Source organism: Actinia tenebrosa, unplaced genomic scaffold (genome assembly GCF_029948245.1).
Source record: "Actinia tenebrosa isolate PJP-AT-01 unplaced genomic scaffold, QUT_ActTen_1.0 PGA_scaffold1__47_contigs__length_23844297, whole genome shotgun sequence".
NCBI classification, from domain to species: domain Eukaryota; kingdom Metazoa; phylum Cnidaria; class Anthozoa; order Actiniaria; family Actiniidae; genus Actinia; species Actinia tenebrosa.
Window position 1 is genome coordinate 22,117,758 of NW_028292578.1, and position 17,324 is coordinate 22,135,081.

The window sequence follows — 17,324 nt, forward strand, 5'->3', positions numbered from 1 at the left end:
GTAGCTTGTACTTTTATGTATGTTATATTTCTCACAAATGTAAATATTTAAATTATGTTTTATATTAATAAGTATTGAATAAAATATTGATTGATTGATTGAAGCTGTAGCCCACATACCTCAGTCACATGACATACTAATAAAGAAATACGAAACTGTAAAAGAACCTTCACTGTTTTCGTAAACCATAAGATAGTAATGATGGAAAGGTTTTCCCAACCAAAAAGCACAGACAAATCTTCCCTAGCCTTAGAAACACATCATATAACTATGGATCTAAAATAGATCCAAGCTGGCTTGATTCCGGGTGTTTTCAGAATAGCAGTTTAAATAAATTAATTTATCTTAAGTTAATTTGCAAAATAGACTAGACTTTTTAGCATTAACACGAAGTGTGTGCCCTTTTATTAGTATTGTCTTGAATGCGAGGATACAAAAGATCGAAATGACACAAGTCCATTCTCAAAGAACATTTTCTTGTGTATTTCGTGAACCCAAAGGCAGAAGGATTTATTCGCCTTGAGGTCCGAAGTCCATACGACGCCACACGCAATGAGAATTGTCCATACGATGCCTCGAGGGTATGGCACAGTGGAATAAAAAGTCTTTTTTTTTTTTTTTTTTTTTTCTTCTTCTTCTTCTTCTTCTTCTTCTTCTTCTTCTTCTTCTTTTTTTCCAAACACAAATTTTTCAACCATTTAACTTTGACATAAATTTTAATCCAGGAGAAGATAAACATCCGTGACACCAAGGACTCGAGATAAAGAAAAAAATATTGACCAGCGCTCGTTCTCTATTGAGTTGAAAAAAGCTATTTGTGCAGAAATGAGCTGTGTGTATCCCCCAACGATACGCCTCTCCACACGAAGGGTAAATAACCAAACAGTTGTTTGATCATCTGGCGCGCTAAAAAGATATTTAACACCCTTGGATGAATGAGAATCATTAAAGTTACTGCAACAACATGCTCACCTTGGTTGCCGTTCTTCTTGCTTTTCCTGCTCTCATCCAAGGTAAAGAGGTTCTGTTTATTGTTGTCTTTGGTTCATAGCTTCTAACTTGCTACCTGAAAGATTTTCAGTGCACAACAAATCAGTGACTCGAACCTTAATTGATAACAGATGGTATACCTTTAATCTATAAAGACATATTTTTATCGATTTTAGTTTGACACAAAAACCTGTGAAATTAGAGAATTAGAGATGATTCACTTCTTCGTGAACTCCTGTTTAAACGTGCCATGTTTTTTTTATCCCCGCCGAATAGCGGTGATCATCTAAGCTTACTGCATCAAAAATCACTCAACAGAACAGGAGCATATTAATGCCACACCCATTGAATCATTTGGCCAACACGTGTGTAAAATCGTTTGACTGCAAAGATAGTAAGTTAGTTTTTGAGGGCTCTGGATATTGCTGGTCAAAGTTTTAAAGAAAACTGTCATAGAGCAACATCCCTTCTTCGTAAACTCTTGTTTTAACTACGTATCTTAATTCCGCTAGGTTGCGGGAATCGTCCCGCGGGTGCGCGTGTGGTCAATGGCCAAGATGCCGCACAACATTCATGGCCTTGGCAGATTTCTCTTCGTGTTCGTGGCAGACATATTTGTGGTGGTACTCTGATCAGACCAGACTGGGTTCTTACTGCGGCTCACTGTGTTGATAGAAACCCTGTACCCAGCGGCTACACCGTGGTAGTAGGTAAAGTAATCATTGTTCTATGCTCCAAGAGAAACGTGTGCTATAAATCAGGACTAATAACGATGGTTTTCGTTATTACACAATTAAGAATGGTATACACGCATAAAGGTTATGTGTGGTTGGGGCATTATCTTGTGCAGTATTTTAATTTTCCGGCAACAAAATTGCAGATAGGAAAAGAGTGCGTCTCTAAACGTTCTCTTCACATCAATCTATTCGCATATTCGGGGATATGTCTTGGCGCGATAACATAAGTAAATGTGAAATGCATGAATGTCTCTAACTGGGTACATGTAGATCAATTTGTTGTTATCCTCAGGTGGTCACAGAAGACGAGGAACTACAAGCGTCCAGCAGACGTTTAACCTAAAGAAGCTTATCAAGCACTCTGGCTTCTCTATGCAGAACCTGAAGCATGACCTTGCTCTTCTGCAGCTCGAGAGACCTGTCAGCTTGAGTGATAAAGTGAATGTAGCGTGTCTCCCGACAGCAGATGCAATCGTTGGTTCAAAGTGTTACATCACAGGTGAGATCATTTAACACTGAGGCATTAGAAAGGCTTATCGTTATTAATGCTTCATTTTGCTATCAAAGGATGGGGTCGCACAAGTGGCGGAGGACCTTTACCAGACATCCTTCAACAAGCCATGCTACCAGTCGCTTCTCATTCAGACTGCAAGGCAAAGTACTCCATCGCAGATGCTAAGGCTCATCTATGTGCAGGGGAAGCCCGAGCAGCCGCGTCTGGTGGATGTAATGGTGACAGCGGCGGGCCCTTCGTCTGTGAGGAAGGAGGACGATGGGTGGTACACGGAGCTGTTAGCTTCGGCAAGAGAAACTGTCCAACAACACACTACACTGTCTTTGCAAGAGTCAACAGCTATCTGGACTGGATTAACAACAACATTGGTGGATGTAAGAATGCATAGAGTATCTCTTTGGTTGTCGATATAATTATTTTTCAACGAATCTGAATTATGTTTTAACACCTTCGTTTTACAGCACCCACAGGAGGACCACCGACACCACCACCACCACAAACGCCTCCACCTCCTACCCAAGAACCTCCACCTCCTACCCAAGCACCTCCACCTCCTACCCAAGCACCTCCACCACCAGGTATTTTAGTTGACCTCTAATTTAATCCATCTTGGGGCATGCTCAAACTTCAATGAAATATTTTGATCATTTATTCAAGGATGCCAAGATAAGTGGGGTACACGTATGTGTCAACTCTACAAGAAGTACGCATGCTCACATCCAGCTATAAGGAACTTATGCAAACGAACATGCAATTTATGTGAGTATTAATTATGTTTAGTATAACTCTGGTCAGTAATTGAGCCACTGATAATCCTTATGATATTGTTGCTTTTTTCAGGTTAAACCAGAGCAACAGAAAATGTTCAACATCTGGATGAAACTATAGTAACAATAGACAAATAAAAAGAATTCATCGAATCGATTCTGTTTACTGTGTTGTTCTATTGATGAATCAGTTTCTTTGCTCCATCCAATTCCCCAAATAACGACTGGAATTCACCTTTAGCTTTCCCTCGGTTGCAATATTCGCCTTTATAGAAAAGCAATCAACTCAGATCTCACGATTTACAAGTATATTCTAATGACACCTCAACAAATACTCGCTGTTGAAAGATTTCTAAGTTAATCAAATATAATATGATAACCCCCAGCCCAGCTACCTATATTTTAATCGATACCCTGAAACGAATTAGTAGTTAGGAATGTGAGGTTTTGTGGAGGAAAGAAAATCAGAGAAAACTTCCTCAAATCAAAGGAGAGAGAGAAACTCTACCCAATATCGAGTTCAGGAATCTGGAACCAGAGACTCCAGAAGTGAGGTGCATGCAAGTGTACCACCGCTACCACTACCCTTGATCCTCAAGCAAGAGAATATGAAGTACTTACTTAATATTCTCTTGTCCCCAAGGGTGTGTCCTGGCAAGTAATCAGCTGGCTTAAGAAAACCCAGCCTTGATAGATAAAGTTTTTTCACTCTGATACAACGAATCAAAGAGGAGAAATACTAGTTAGCCAATCACAATAGAGATAGAAACGAACAGACATGCACTTCTTAAAGTTATGATCAGTAGGACTCGTATCTTTCCAGCCAAGAGATTTTACATACGCGTCTCTTGTCATACTAGCTCAACGCTTAACCAATGAGGGAAATATGCCGAAACTCAAAAACAAAAGACATTGATAGACGACCAGCATCGTGCTTCGGATACGATAACCTGGAGGGATGAATACTGAAACAATATACCACACTCGTGCGCTTCCATAGTTACCCGTTGATTATTATTTCATTACGCAGTTTGAACGGTTAATGTTTTCACTCCATCTGACAATATCATGGGTCAGTGTTGCGAAAGCTTGGAATCCTAGTAATAAAATTCAACGTAGAAGAAACAAAAATATACTGAACTAAGATAAAACACATGCATTGCCGCAATCCAAGAAACATGCCTTGTTCAGCTGAACAGAATGTTTGTAAGAACTATGAAAGAGAGTTTGATCAGCTTGAAGCCCTTTGCGAGCCATGTTGATACATCTAACAACTGAATGGATAGATGAATAACAAATAGAAGGATGAATGGATGAATGAATCATCGTATAAAGACCGAGCTATAGATCGTATTACTGACATCGTGCAGGACATTCATATATCAAGTTTGTTTGACGAAGAAGACAGTTTGAGATGTATATGTGGATAGCTCTGCTCCTTGTCTTGCCTGCCTTCACTGAAGGTATTTGTAGCACCACTACTTAACATATTCAACAAGCCTGATATATGATATAGAGAGCGATAATAAGAAATATAAACATAACACATTCAGTTATGGATCATTTCTCCATGATCATGGTGTAGTTCTATCTAATGGTAACTCTTTCTATATGCCAGGATTAGGATGCGGGAAACGTCCCGCAGGATCCCGTGTGATCAATGGTCAGAATGCCGCACCCCATTCATGGCCTTGGCAGATTTCTCTTCGTGTTGGTGGGAGACATATTTGTGGTGGTACACTGATCAAACCTGACTGGGTTCTTACCGCGGCTCATTGTGTTAACAAGAACCCAGACCCCGTTAGATACACAGTAGTTGTAGGTATGTAGAATGGACGAACAAATCCAAACGCCTCAGAACTATGTTGAATTATTTCTTTAACAATTCATGGCAATTTGATTAAACTTTTTCAGGATCGCATTTACGAAGTTCAACCACGGATGTACAAGAGAAGTTTAAGCTCAAACAAGTCATAAAACACTCAGGCTTCAACACAAAACTAGAAAATGACATCGCTCTTTTGCAGCTCGAGAGACCAGCCACGCTGAGTGATAAGGTGAACGTTGCTTGTCTTCCAACAGCAGAAGCAGTTGTTGATGCCAAATGCTACATCACAGGTGAGATTCAGAACCATGCACTTGAATATACAACATAATAATGGTTAACATATGGTTCGAATTCGTTCGTTCATTCCAGGATGGGGTCGTATGGCTAACGGAGCTTCAGCTAACGTCCTACAACAGGCTGTTCTACCCGTAGTTTCATACGAGACCTGCAGAAAGATCTGGCGAATAAGACGAGGACCTCATTTGTGTGCTGGTGAGGGACGAGACGGGGCGTCTGGTGGATGTAATGGTGACAGCGGCGGGCCCTTCGTCTGCGAGGAAGGAGGACGATGGGTGGTACACGGAGCTGTTAGTTTTGGAATGAAGTGGTGTCCTACAACACATTACACTGTGTTTGCTAGAGTATCTAGCTACCTGGACTGGATTAACAGCAACATTGCAGGAAGTAAGTCGTGTTTTGTGCTCTAGCAATTCACGGTTGAGAGCTAAATTTTATAATATTATTTCGTTCTAGTGTCATTTTAATCCAGAAATTTATTTGTAGCTCCTCTACCTCCATCGCCACCACCACCACCAACTGCAGGATCGCCACCACCACCTCCTCCGCCAACTGCAGGATCACCACCTCCCCCTCCACCACCAACTGCATCTCCACCAGGTAAAGAACCTTCTGCTTTACTCCAGGTTAAACAACAATGATTCAGTTTTATTTTTATTGGAATTAAACCCCACACAGTCTACACATTAGGGCTTGATCAACGTGAACCCTCAAAGCACAGGAGAGAACCAACAAACAACCCTCAAAGCACAGGAGAGAACCAACAAACAAACCTCAAAGCACAGGAGAGAACCAACAAACAACCCTCAAAGCACAGGAGAGAACCAACAAACAACCCTCAAAGCACAGGAGAGAACCAACAAACAACCCTCAAAGCACAGGAGAGAACCAACAAACAACTCTACTCACATCATTCAGGAGAACCAAGGGAGTTAAAACCGGAAAGCATTTATGAGATGCGAATCAGTTCCCGCTGTCACTGAATGAATGGATAATACTAATACTAGTAATACTAATATTGATGGTTATCAATCTTCAACAGGAGGCTGTTCAGATTTATGGGGTTCTAAAGTTTGTACGTTTTACAAAAATCGCTGCAGCTCACAATCGTTTGTTCAGAAAGCCTGTAGAAAGACGTGCAATCTTTGTGAGTATCTTGAATCATGTATCTGAATCACTTTAGAGCTGATAAAGGCTAAAGAAAGTATTTTATCTATGATTTCAAGGCTAAAAGTCCAGTCCTGAGTAAGACGGCGTCTCTATGGTAACAAGGGAACACTGTATTTTCACCCATGAAGTAAAATCATTAAAATGTTTATCTTGATATTTGTTAGTGGTTGTTCAGTTTCGTCGTTCGTACTTGCGCACACACTGCTGACCATGAGGCAATGTGTTAAAAGGGTTGTCAATATAAAATTGCAATAAAAAGTACAATCAAACGCGCTCTATGGCGAACTCGTAGATACTACTTGCACTTTTCAGAAATTGGGTTCCCTGTGCCCTTCTTATGCATGTCTTTTTTTTTTTTTTTCTCGAACAAGTAGTTCGCTCGATCTGACTGGTAAGATAAGATGCGAAATCGTCCTTATATTTTCCTTTCAATTTCAAGTTTTGAGGTGTTAAAATTTAACATAGAACTACAAAACAACTAAAAACACAACGTATACTGTAGGTAGCAAAGACCGCTTTCTCAAAATTGCGTGCGCATCCAAATTCAGCAAATTCAGTAAAATTGAGAAGATAGTTTTATATTTAAAGACGAGAATAAACGATTTTATGAATTCTTATCGAAAACAATTCATAGAAATGCATGATAATACTCGTGTTCAGGTATCGCGGCCCGTCAAGTTCCTTAATTTTGAATGCGTACGCAACCTAGAGAAAACGGTCTATTGTTTTTTTTTTAGACTATCAACTAGAATACGCCAAAGAGAAGGCCATAGTTATGCTTAGTAATACTTGTGTTACTGCTGGTCTAAACACCGCAGTGCATATATGTTCGTGTGGCAGGAATTTCATAGAATTCTACGATGTGTTCAGCTTGAATGTCTTTGAGAGCCATCTGCATGTCACCTTACCATGTTGATACAGCTGAATGAACAAATGGATGACAGAATGAATGACAAAATGGACGAGTAAATGGATGAATGAATCATCGTATAAGACCTAGGGTCAGTAGTCGGTAATACTGACTGCCACAGGTAAAATACAAAGCAAGACAAAGCAAGTCTCTCTGTCTGAGGAAAAGCACGGTCAAAAAATGATTTTCTGGGCAGCGCTTCTCCTCGTTCTGCCTGCAATAATTGAAGGTACGTTAGTAAATCTTAAGCAAATTAAGTTACCGTTCGATTCTTGTGTGGTCTTTGCCGAGAAACATCATAACGTGTGTTAACGTGAAGGAATATAGATTCACCATTATGACAACAAATGTCGAACGTTCCCTAATTTTAACATAATTGACAATCATCGCAAGTTAATTAGCCTTTTTAAAGTACATTATAACTCGTAGTAAAACTGAAAACCAAAATTGCTTATTGCTTTGTTACTCTGATCCTTCGAGGTTGCGGAAAACGTCCCGCGGGAACCCGTGTGATCAATGGCCAAGATGCCGCACCTCATTCATGGCCTTGGCAGATTTCTCTTCGTCTTGATGGCTACCACATTTGTGGTGGTACACTGATCAGACCAGACTGGGTTCTTACTGCGGCTCACTGTGTTAACAAGAACCCAGACCCCAAAAGATACATCGTGGCTGTAGGTACGTTAGTAGTGATTTCATTATTCAATGGTGCGATTTGTTGGAAGCAATACCCGGATCTAGTGAATGATAGTGACTTTTCCAAATGTTTTTAGGGGCTCACCGAAGACTTAGTATTACTAGTGTAGAACGCTTTATGAAGATCAAGAAAGTAATAATGCATTCTGGGTACACGGACCAACAAAAACTTCATGACATCGCTCTTCTACAGCTCAGGACACCGGTAACTCTGAGTGATAAGGTGAACTTGGCATGTCTTCCAACAACTGAAGCAGCTGTTGGTGCCAAATGTTACATCACAGGTGAGCCAACAAAAAACCGTAGATGGTACGAAACATTTCCAAACGACGAGAAATACGTTATATTCTAATGCATCAGTGAGTCTGCGCACGACATTCACGAAATTTCTTATTGGATTTATTTCTGCAGTAAATCTTTTCAACTGTGACGTTTTGTGCCTAAAGGAATATTCTATCGAGCAGCATGTTTGTATGTAATGTTAGGAAGAATAGCGCTTTAAGATACCCACTCATTCTTATATATTTTAATTAATGTCAAGGTTGGGGTCGCACATCGGCTTCGAGTGGTTCAGCAGACACCCTTCAACAAGCCATGCTACCTGTAGCTTCTCACTCAGACTGCAAGACGAAGTTCACTATCGTAGATCGTAAGGCACATATCTGCGCAGGTGATGCTAAATCAAGTGCGTCATCAGGTGGTTGTCATGGTGACAGCGGCGGGCCTCTTGTATGTGAAGAGCGAGGACGATGGGTGCAACACGGGATTGTCAGTTTCGGCAAGAGAAACTGTCCTACAACATTCTACACAGTATTTGCTAGAGTCTCCAGCTATTTGGACTGGGTTAACAGCAAGATTACCGGATCAAGTAAGTAAATAACGTTACCAAGATTATGTCAACTCTCGACTGATCAAGTCAAGCGTCTTGCCAACCCCAACCAGCTGTTGGTATACTTCACACGCGAGTTGATTAAGAGATAAGGAATTCATTTCAAAAATATCATGATCATTTTCCAGCTCCTTCGCCTCCTTCGCCATCACCACCACCAAGCCCAGAACCACCTTTGCCTCCAACCACAGTCTCCAGCAGGTGAGTAAAATGCTTGTTCATCTTTACGCTATAGTGACTGCACATTTACTCTGTATTTGCCTTGTAGTGTACCTCGTTGAGTACATGTAAACTGTTTTTGTGTCTTTTAACGGTCTTCTATTGTTGTTCTCAGGCGGTTGCTCAGACAGATCAGGCCCTAAAGCATGTCAATACTTCAAAGACCGCTGTTCACAAGACTTCGTGAAGAAAGCTTGCCAAAAGACATGTGGTCTTTGTAAGTGGTAGTTTTACAGAGCAGTCTTTATGTATCTTAATTTTATTACAACAGAATAGAAATCACTTGGAGCCCAACCTCTGTATCTGTGCAGCCGGCCGTACTTTGCTTGGTAAAGGATAAAAAGATAAAGAGATTGGGCTTCCTGTGCTTCAAATCTTACCTTCTATAACTGACTATAGCTAGCAATAACCATGAAAAAGAGACAGAGCATCATCACATGGCTAATAATATCGTAATATTATTTATTTCAGGTTGAACACAGCTGATATCGCTATGGAAACCTAAAAAATCAATAAATAAAAGTCAATAAAAGTTATGATTTGGTTAAAGTCTGACCTGTTCTCTTCCATCTATTGTTCAGTTGCTTTTCAAACACATTACCACCACACTTTCATTTCAATAAGCCTCGGAAGCGAGATGACTGTTTTACCCCCGACTCTATACCATAATAGTTTTTAAAATTCTTTCATATTAGAATTTTTGATTCCTTAGAGAATACAGGAACAATAGTCATAATTAAAGAACAAAAGTAGTGTGAAAAGGAATTATGGTCTAGAGACGGGGGTAAAACGTCATCTCGCATTCGAGCTTAGTTTCTCCCCGAATAACATTATTGCAGCTCCAACTCTTTGAAATAATCTTCCAATGAATTTAGACATTGCAAGACAATACTTTCTTTTAAAGAAAATAGTTGAAGATATTTCTTTTCAAGTAAGCTTTCTTATTTTGATATTCCTTAGGTTGTCTTTAGTAAGTGTTCTTCATCGACTAGTGTATTATTTCTTTCTTGATTAGATTTTTTATATTTTATTTATATACAGGCGCTTTCGACTTTAGGATTTGAAGTTTTATAAATACAGTTTTCTTATTATATATTTACATATTATTTATTATATGTTATTAAAAAACAAATGAAACTGAACCCGAACGGGACGCGCAAAAGACGCCCAGATTGACGCCCACCGTCCAGTGCATGAGTGGTGGGTTTCCTGTGTGCTCATGCGTAAGAGCATACTTACAAAAAAAAACCGCTGAGCTAAAAGGCTCAAAACAAACTCAAAACAAGAAAGTACGACATAAAGACGAACAAATGTGGCTGATTATTTGAGCGTTTTACGATGCCTAAAGTGATTTCTAGAAGTATTGTATGCTCAGATACCAAGGATAAGGAGGAATATAATGCAGATGATGTGGCATTGTTTGTGTATTATTGTTTGTGTGGACAAATGGCCATGATTTTAGGTGAGTAATGGCGGACAATCTCTTCTCGTCAGAAAAATATCCAAGATCTTTTTAGCCAGTTCGTTTACTGGTACTTTACGATACACTTCATGAAGTTGATTTTGAAAATATATGTTGTAATTTTCAGATTGTACTTTGGATAAACTTCCTCTGAGGAAAGTAGACGATGCTCGTGTAATAGATGCTACTAAACATGCTTGTAAATTTAATAGTGTTGAAGGTGACGTCGTCTTTCTCAAAAGGTACTTCTGAAATAATCATTAAGATATAAATTTTCAGTAAAAACTGGTTGTCCATATGAAGTGGGCTTCTATTGGGGTGCTTTTGTTATGTGTAGTTTAACTACCCTGCATCATATGCCTGGCAAAGGAGGACAGACAAGGAAGTGGGGCAGGAGGGGTAATGCTGCACCAAAGTTTCTCTTTGCAAAGTGTTCAGAGCCTAATTTTAAAATCTGTATTTGCTATAGAACAGGAGGAATTGAGAGGCAGTTCCGACAAAAATGCAAAAAGTAAGTATAATACAAGAATAAACAATATTGCATTGTACGGCATTAATAATTATAATAATAACAAGTTCTGTCCAATAACACTTTACTCATCACTGTGTTAATTATACCATTCTCTTTATTTTACAGGTGCAATCTGTGGTTATTCTACAGATCCTCTAAAAAAGATCAAAATATCACATTTGTCGTAGATGGTGAGCATACTTGTGTGAATGCCTTAAATCCTCTCCAAATATAACCTTAAGTATTAACATGATCACTTTATTAACTACTTTTTAGGGGCAACTGTTCAAAGTGGTCAGAAAACACCAGTAGAAAAGGCAAAGTCCTCTAACAAGGTCAGTACTTTGTAGACAATTTTGATACAAAGACTTTTCTCATTGATACAAAGACTTTTCTCAAGACTATTCAGTTTTCCTGCCTCAACAAAACCCATAATGCTAAATCCTAATTTGAGGAGTGAATTAGTTCTGCCTTGACATTATTGATCCACCCAGATGTTGTTTCAGGCTTCAATCAATATTTATGAATAACAGTGCCCGACATAGATCAGCCCAGAGGTTGTTTCAGGGTTCAATAAGATTAATTCATGCAAATATAGTTTATAACAGTATTTCATTGTTTTCATTAGGTCATGATGACAAAAAGGACCAAAGAGTTCGGTAAATTTGGTTCTGTCACTGTTTCTACTATTGACGAAGAAGAAGAAGAAATCGAACAGGTACACCTATGTCTCTTATACTACAGCTATCAAGCTATTGAAATATCTACAAACACAAATACTGTAGTATTAGTTGCTGCAGTCCTTTGCTCAGCATTGGAGCATCAAAAATTCACTGCCCTATAAAGGTACATAACAAGTAATTGGTCAATTTGTTTCCTCTTTGTTATAGCATGAAGTGGCTTCATCGTATTCACATAATGCCAAGATAATAGAGAAACAACTAGAAAGAAAAACCACAGCACAGAAACGAGCCCACGACCAGGTACGATAACTGTTATATCTCAACTTGTGGTTTCAAATGATTAATATGTTGAAGTCAGAAAAGACCAAGGGTGCATCCACTGGGGTGTGGGTTGGGTGACTAGCAACCCCTGCTTTGGAGTTTGAAAAAATAATAAGAACTAGACACATATCTGCGTGAACTTGGGCTTCATAGCAGAAAATCGAAAGGATTCTTCGTGAACACTGTCATCCTTCTGATGAAACCTTGAAAAATTCCGCCATTGCTCGACCATGTGCTTATGTGGCGCATACTACGCACGCGCATAGAACTTGCGCATGCCCCTTGAACACAACTGCGATTTGTGACAGAACGCAAATAAAGCCCAATTTATACCTACATGTTTATGATGCATTTCTAGGTACAGGGCGCACCACTGAAGACTAATGATACATCATTCCTTATTTGTCCTGCAGGAATCAAAAGATGAATTTGGAAAGAAACCACGAGGAACTCTTCTTGACAAAACTTGATATCTTGACAAAAAAACTCATCAGTGTTATGCACTCTGACATTTATTTATTTTTATGTCATAAAGTCATGTACATCTGAAGCTATAAAAATCTGTAGCCCTTACCCCCCACCCCCATCCCCCACCCCCAAACAAGTTTCCCTCAACCCTAACATAGCATGTTGTATTATTATATCTTAGATATATTTTAAAGAACATTTTACTAGTATTAACGTTTTGTAAGTCAATACACTTAAAGATACATATGCTTGTATATAGTCAGAATTGTTCTTCGATTTGCAATAAAATGAAAGACAACTATGCTGAATAATATTTAGCTGTGTGTTGAATATTGCAATTAGTGAACTAGATGCAAACTACTTTGTAGTTTATCAGCCGAGAAAAAATATCTTGCAGTATGGTTAAGGAATCATATCATAGCAAAAGATCACAACATTGCTTTGTGAGATTTACATTTTGCGGTTCATTTACATTAAATCTTTTTTCCAATTTTTTTCAGTCTTTCTGTACTTTTCTGCTTTCTTATTTCCACTATCATACCATCAGACTTCAGTTTTCTAACCTGTGATATACTACATGTCATTTATGCCATGGTTTAATGTCTGACAATCATTCCTCTTCTGAAGGAATAATGGGTCTGTGTTCTGACTCCACATAGGAATCTAACAAGCCATTGCCTCGGTACGTTTTCGTCTGGCGATGCTTTCGATACCCGATAAAAACAGCGACAATCAAGATGGCGACCAGGGTAGTGGCACTGACACTGATAGCCGCTGTAGCACCATTAGACAAGGGTTTGGATGGACTCGGTTTGGACTCTTTATTCTCGTATGCTTTCAATTCCCAGTCCCCTGTGGTCATGTTCTTCACCCACATCTGACCATTCACCCCGATCACTACCACGGCTTCTGTTGAGTTAGGATTGGTACCAGGTTTAGGTGAGACAGGAAGTCTCTTGACTGGCTTTAGTTTTCCATCTCTGAAGGAACCAGTCTTGATACAATAATTGATTTCACACTCGTTATCCAGTGTTGCAAAGTGCTGACTGTAGCCGTTAGGACAATGGGACGGACCATAGAACTGACTTCCTCCAACCTCGTTGCTGCTTGCAAAGAACATCTCCATACTACTAAACGACCTCGTGAGCGTCCCGTTCACCGAGCGGTTTTTCTTGTTCGGGATAGCTAGGGGGTTACCCGCACTACAACTGAAGAATCCCGCAAATCGCAGCGAGTTCTGGTAGCCGAGCTCGTAGTCGTCACTTATACAGACATAAGCGTGACCTCCAAGTACTCTCGGGTAGAACCTATTGGGACATTTCTGACTTCCTGTCAAGGGGTTTGGAGAGGTAACCGTATACACCCCACCAAACAATACTCCAGTAGTAGGGGTGACATGGCTCCCTTGGGCTGCGCACCAGTAAGTATCATACTCAGCCTGGCTGTAGTGTAGAACATTCTGACAATAGGTGTTACAGCATGTTGATAGCCAGAGGAACCCACAGCTGTGGCAAGATTTGTCGCACTGTGTCTTGTGGTACGAGTAGGATTTACTGGGTCGTTTTCCACCTGGTCGTATTAGGAGGACTTCTTTGTATCCACTTGGACAAGAGAAGTCTCCTGTTATAGGGTTCTTCTGTTCAAGTTGAGTGCACAAGTTTCCTGCTTCACTGTGGATGGGGTAGCATCTTTGGAATACCCCGCCAAACGTAAAGTTGTATGCCGGATTTTTGCACGTCCCGTCGTCTATATTCGCTTGGAAGTAAAAGTTAGGTGACTGGCTGTCGGTACATCCGGGTAATGTATTCACCTTATAATACATCTCGATTGCCTTCTTTACCATGTTAGAGACATGGTTCACAGTAGGTGCGGGTAATCCTGGGATCGAAGTGGGGTTTATAGCATAAAAGAGTGGGTCACCATCCCTGTCGATGGGAACAAGTTCATTAACAAGTCCTTTCTCCCAGTCATTCACTGAGAAGTTAGTACCAAAAGGTGGCCCACCATGGGTGAAGATTCTCGATGAGGTCTGATTACTGGTATACTGATCTAAAAACTCTTTACTAGACTGGGTTTCTCCTCCGATCTGAAGACTAATCTTACTATAGAACGATGCGCTTGCTGCCGCTTTCACATCTATGGAGGTTTTGAAAGTGTTTTTAAGGAAGGTGTTCTTGATGTGGTCCTCTTTGACTAGTGCTGCTCCTGCATTCACGCTCGTAGTGTAGTGTGTCCCAAAATCTCTTATTAGTATCTGAGTATGGTACCATGCAAGATCACTCCTGTTGTTCTGTATGTTGGCGGCAATCTCGATGATACGATTCAAGAATGGTTTGCTGAGTTGTGCGTCTGGCTGGGATTTAATGGTGTAGAGTAAGTGTCGAACCTGAACTCGAGTCGTGAAAGATCTATCATTGACTTGTCTTTCCTTGTTGTATTGGAAGTCGGTAGAGAATGACCCACTCACCACAGAGAAGAATGATGCTTCAGCGTTTATAGAAAAAGAGCTTGAACTCTTGTAATCAGCCCAGTGATCATACAACTGTGAAAACATATCTACTCTGCTTTTTTTGATGGGTACTACAAAGGTATGGTCTGGTAGTAGGTACTTCTTATCTGCCGTGGTCTTACATTGAGTATAATTCACTAATAAGACTTGACTTTTATCAAGGTTTTGGAGGTTGTCCCATCCAATCCCTGGCAGTACCTCCATACGATTCGATTTGAGGTCAACATCGCAGTTTCTTGGATCTCCAACGATGAACTTAGGTCCAGGAACGTTGGTTGTTACCTCAGATGAAAGTACGGTTTGGTAGAGAATGGTTATCAAGAGTTGGATGAAGTTCAGCTTTAGGACTTCCATGATCAACCTGCACGAGTCTAGAGTAGACTAGGTATTGCAGTCTTGACCTGATATGCAATGCCTTTCATTCAACGATAAGCCTTCAAATATTAAGACTGAAATGTTTCGAAACCGACTCGTATCGTGTTTACTTTCTATTCCTATCAGTAGCTAGTCATATAGTCATTGGATATTCCGTTTGACCTATGTTTGGAATAGAAACTGCAATGCGTGATTGTCACGATGCGGAAACAAAAATGGTTTAACGCGTAATAATAATAATAATAATAATAATAATAATAATAACTTTATTAATGTCTCTATATCTTCTAGCCGGGCACAAGTGCCCTACTAATCGGGGAGACAGTTTTGATCAAGTTTTGGGTATGTCACGGCTTAGGCTGTCGCGCAAGGGATTTTCTCATGCCTTACTTTCGCTTCCATCCGAAACAGCAAATATTTGTTATATGTATTTACATTTTTTTGTATCGAAGTTCATGGTATCAAGAGTAATCTCGCGCAATCTCTGTTCTGACAAAGACAAATATTGTTTAGTAGTTTTAATTGTTGGTTAAAGCAGACAATCACATTTGTGATCAGGGAGGTGAAAGCACACATATATGGACATATATGGATATGTGGAGCAGCCACGTGAAACAGGATAGTCTAAGATTAACATTGGAAAGTGATAACTTCTAGAAAACTCCACAATTTGAAAAACTAAACTCAAAATGAAATTAAAGACGTACATGATATATAAATGGAACTAGAATGCGAAATTCTTGCCGGACTTTTTACTAAACGCAAACAATCAAAATGAAATTTTCGTATTGTTTGCAATACTGACTGCTGAAGCGAGTAGAAAAAAAGGTAATTAACGATACAAAATCTGCAAATGAAGACCGCAAATGACGCGTCCAAAAGACAAAAAATAGCTTAAGCGATGGTTTATCGTTTTAGCATTAATGATCCCCAAGCTTGCAGCATCAAAACTATAATAAATAGTTTAAACTCAGAGTATCGTGAATTCTCGTTATTGTAGTGTGAAAGTCATAAGACCGTGATTGTCCATTAGTACTGATTAGCCTAAGCAAGTAGTCTTCTTGTCATTGTTAACACAGCTGAAAACCTGTCAATCAACGTACAGTTATATTTATTGAAGTGTTCTTTGCCAAATTACTGAGGATTGTTTCCTCGATTTTGAATTTTCACTTACACGCGGTGACATTTCAATAAAGGTTAACAAATGTATACATTCTGAGGTTGTTCGGTATTAACACATCCACGTGTGCATGTGCATGCTTAACATTACAGTACTCTAAAGACTATCACTAACACTACGTACATATAAAATTAGGTGAGATAATAAGAACCGTGTAGAATTGAGATGGGCAAGCAATGATATACTAGTTGATGGGCGTGATAACCGAACATACTGAAAGGTTTCCTGTTGCAGTTTTGAGTATTGGTCGTGGACTATTAATATCTTGGCAATGATGACTGTCACCTTGACCATGACGTTTTCATTACCATATTTAACCATTTGCACCACTTGCATAGATCACGTGATGCAAGGAGAACCCACTTGGTTACCACGAGCGTAGAAATCCAGCCAATCCATAAGTGTTGAAAATAGACACTGTCGTTATGGCAACTGCTGGTGGCCTTACAACTGCAACACTTTCTTCTGGTCGCCCCAACAAAGAGTAATGTTTCTCAATGTGGTTTTTTGCGCGTGAGCATTTCTTCAATAGAAACTCCACTAGCTTGTCTTGACTACCATGTTTTGTAATGGCGGCGTGATGGATATCACCCCAGGTGTAATAGACTGTACCTCTTTCCACACTTGCTGGCCTGCAGAACGCCATGTCTTCAGATTTCAAGTTCCATATCTTGGTAACTCTTCCTAGAGGAAGCTCCCTGAACTTGAGCCTCATGTAAGGATCTCTGTGATTGGCTATCCACTGAGGTAGGCGTGGCATGCACGTGTTTAGAACAATCCACGTCCAAAGCCATCCAG

General features: G+C 39.8%; 4 protein-coding genes across 4 annotated transcripts; 3 read left to right on the forward strand and 1 right to left on the reverse strand.

Moving 5' to 3' along the window:
- Positions 1 to 898: 898 nt before the first annotated feature.
- Positions 899 to 9,566, forward strand: LOC116305519 (transmembrane protease serine 9). Its single transcript, XM_089032512.1, has 12 exons — positions 899 to 1,013; positions 1,503 to 1,700; positions 2,020 to 2,226; positions 2,295 to 2,615; positions 2,703 to 2,819; positions 2,899 to 3,004; positions 3,652 to 3,662; positions 7,694 to 7,891; positions 7,987 to 8,193; positions 8,451 to 8,777; positions 8,927 to 9,234; positions 9,489 to 9,566. The coding sequence occupies exons 1-11, from the start codon at positions 965 to 967 to the stop codon at positions 9,001 to 9,003; spliced, it is 1,818 nt and encodes a 605-aa protein (XP_088888638.1). The 5' UTR covers positions 899 to 964; the 3' UTR covers positions 9,004 to 9,234; positions 9,489 to 9,566.
- Positions 4,326 to 6,457, forward strand: LOC116305518 (chymotrypsin-like elastase family member 2A). Its single transcript, XM_031715452.2, has 7 exons — positions 4,326 to 4,471; positions 4,627 to 4,830; positions 4,923 to 5,126; positions 5,206 to 5,520; positions 5,620 to 5,733; positions 6,176 to 6,280; positions 6,360 to 6,457. The coding sequence occupies exons 1-7, from the start codon at positions 4,423 to 4,425 to the stop codon at positions 6,362 to 6,364; spliced, it is 996 nt and encodes a 331-aa protein (XP_031571312.1). The 5' UTR covers positions 4,326 to 4,422; the 3' UTR covers positions 6,365 to 6,457.
- Positions 9,567 to 10,291: 725 nt separating the features above from the next.
- On the forward strand, positions 10,292 to 12,775 carry LOC116305517 (STING ER exit protein). Its single transcript, XM_031715451.2, has 8 exons — positions 10,292 to 10,479; positions 10,607 to 10,721; positions 10,949 to 10,990; positions 11,117 to 11,181; positions 11,267 to 11,325; positions 11,619 to 11,708; positions 11,881 to 11,973; positions 12,408 to 12,775. The coding sequence occupies exons 1-8, from the start codon at positions 10,356 to 10,358 to the stop codon at positions 12,462 to 12,464; spliced, it is 645 nt and encodes a 214-aa protein (XP_031571311.2). The 5' UTR covers positions 10,292 to 10,355; the 3' UTR covers positions 12,465 to 12,775.
- Positions 12,776 to 13,072: 297 nt separating this feature from the next.
- On the reverse strand, positions 13,073 to 15,325 carry LOC116305527 (macrophage-expressed gene 1 protein-like). Its single transcript, XM_031715463.2, has one exon. The coding sequence runs from the start codon at positions 15,323 to 15,325 to the stop codon at positions 13,073 to 13,075; it is 2,253 nt and encodes a 750-aa protein (XP_031571323.2).
- Positions 15,326 to 17,324: the final 1,999 nt, after the last annotated feature.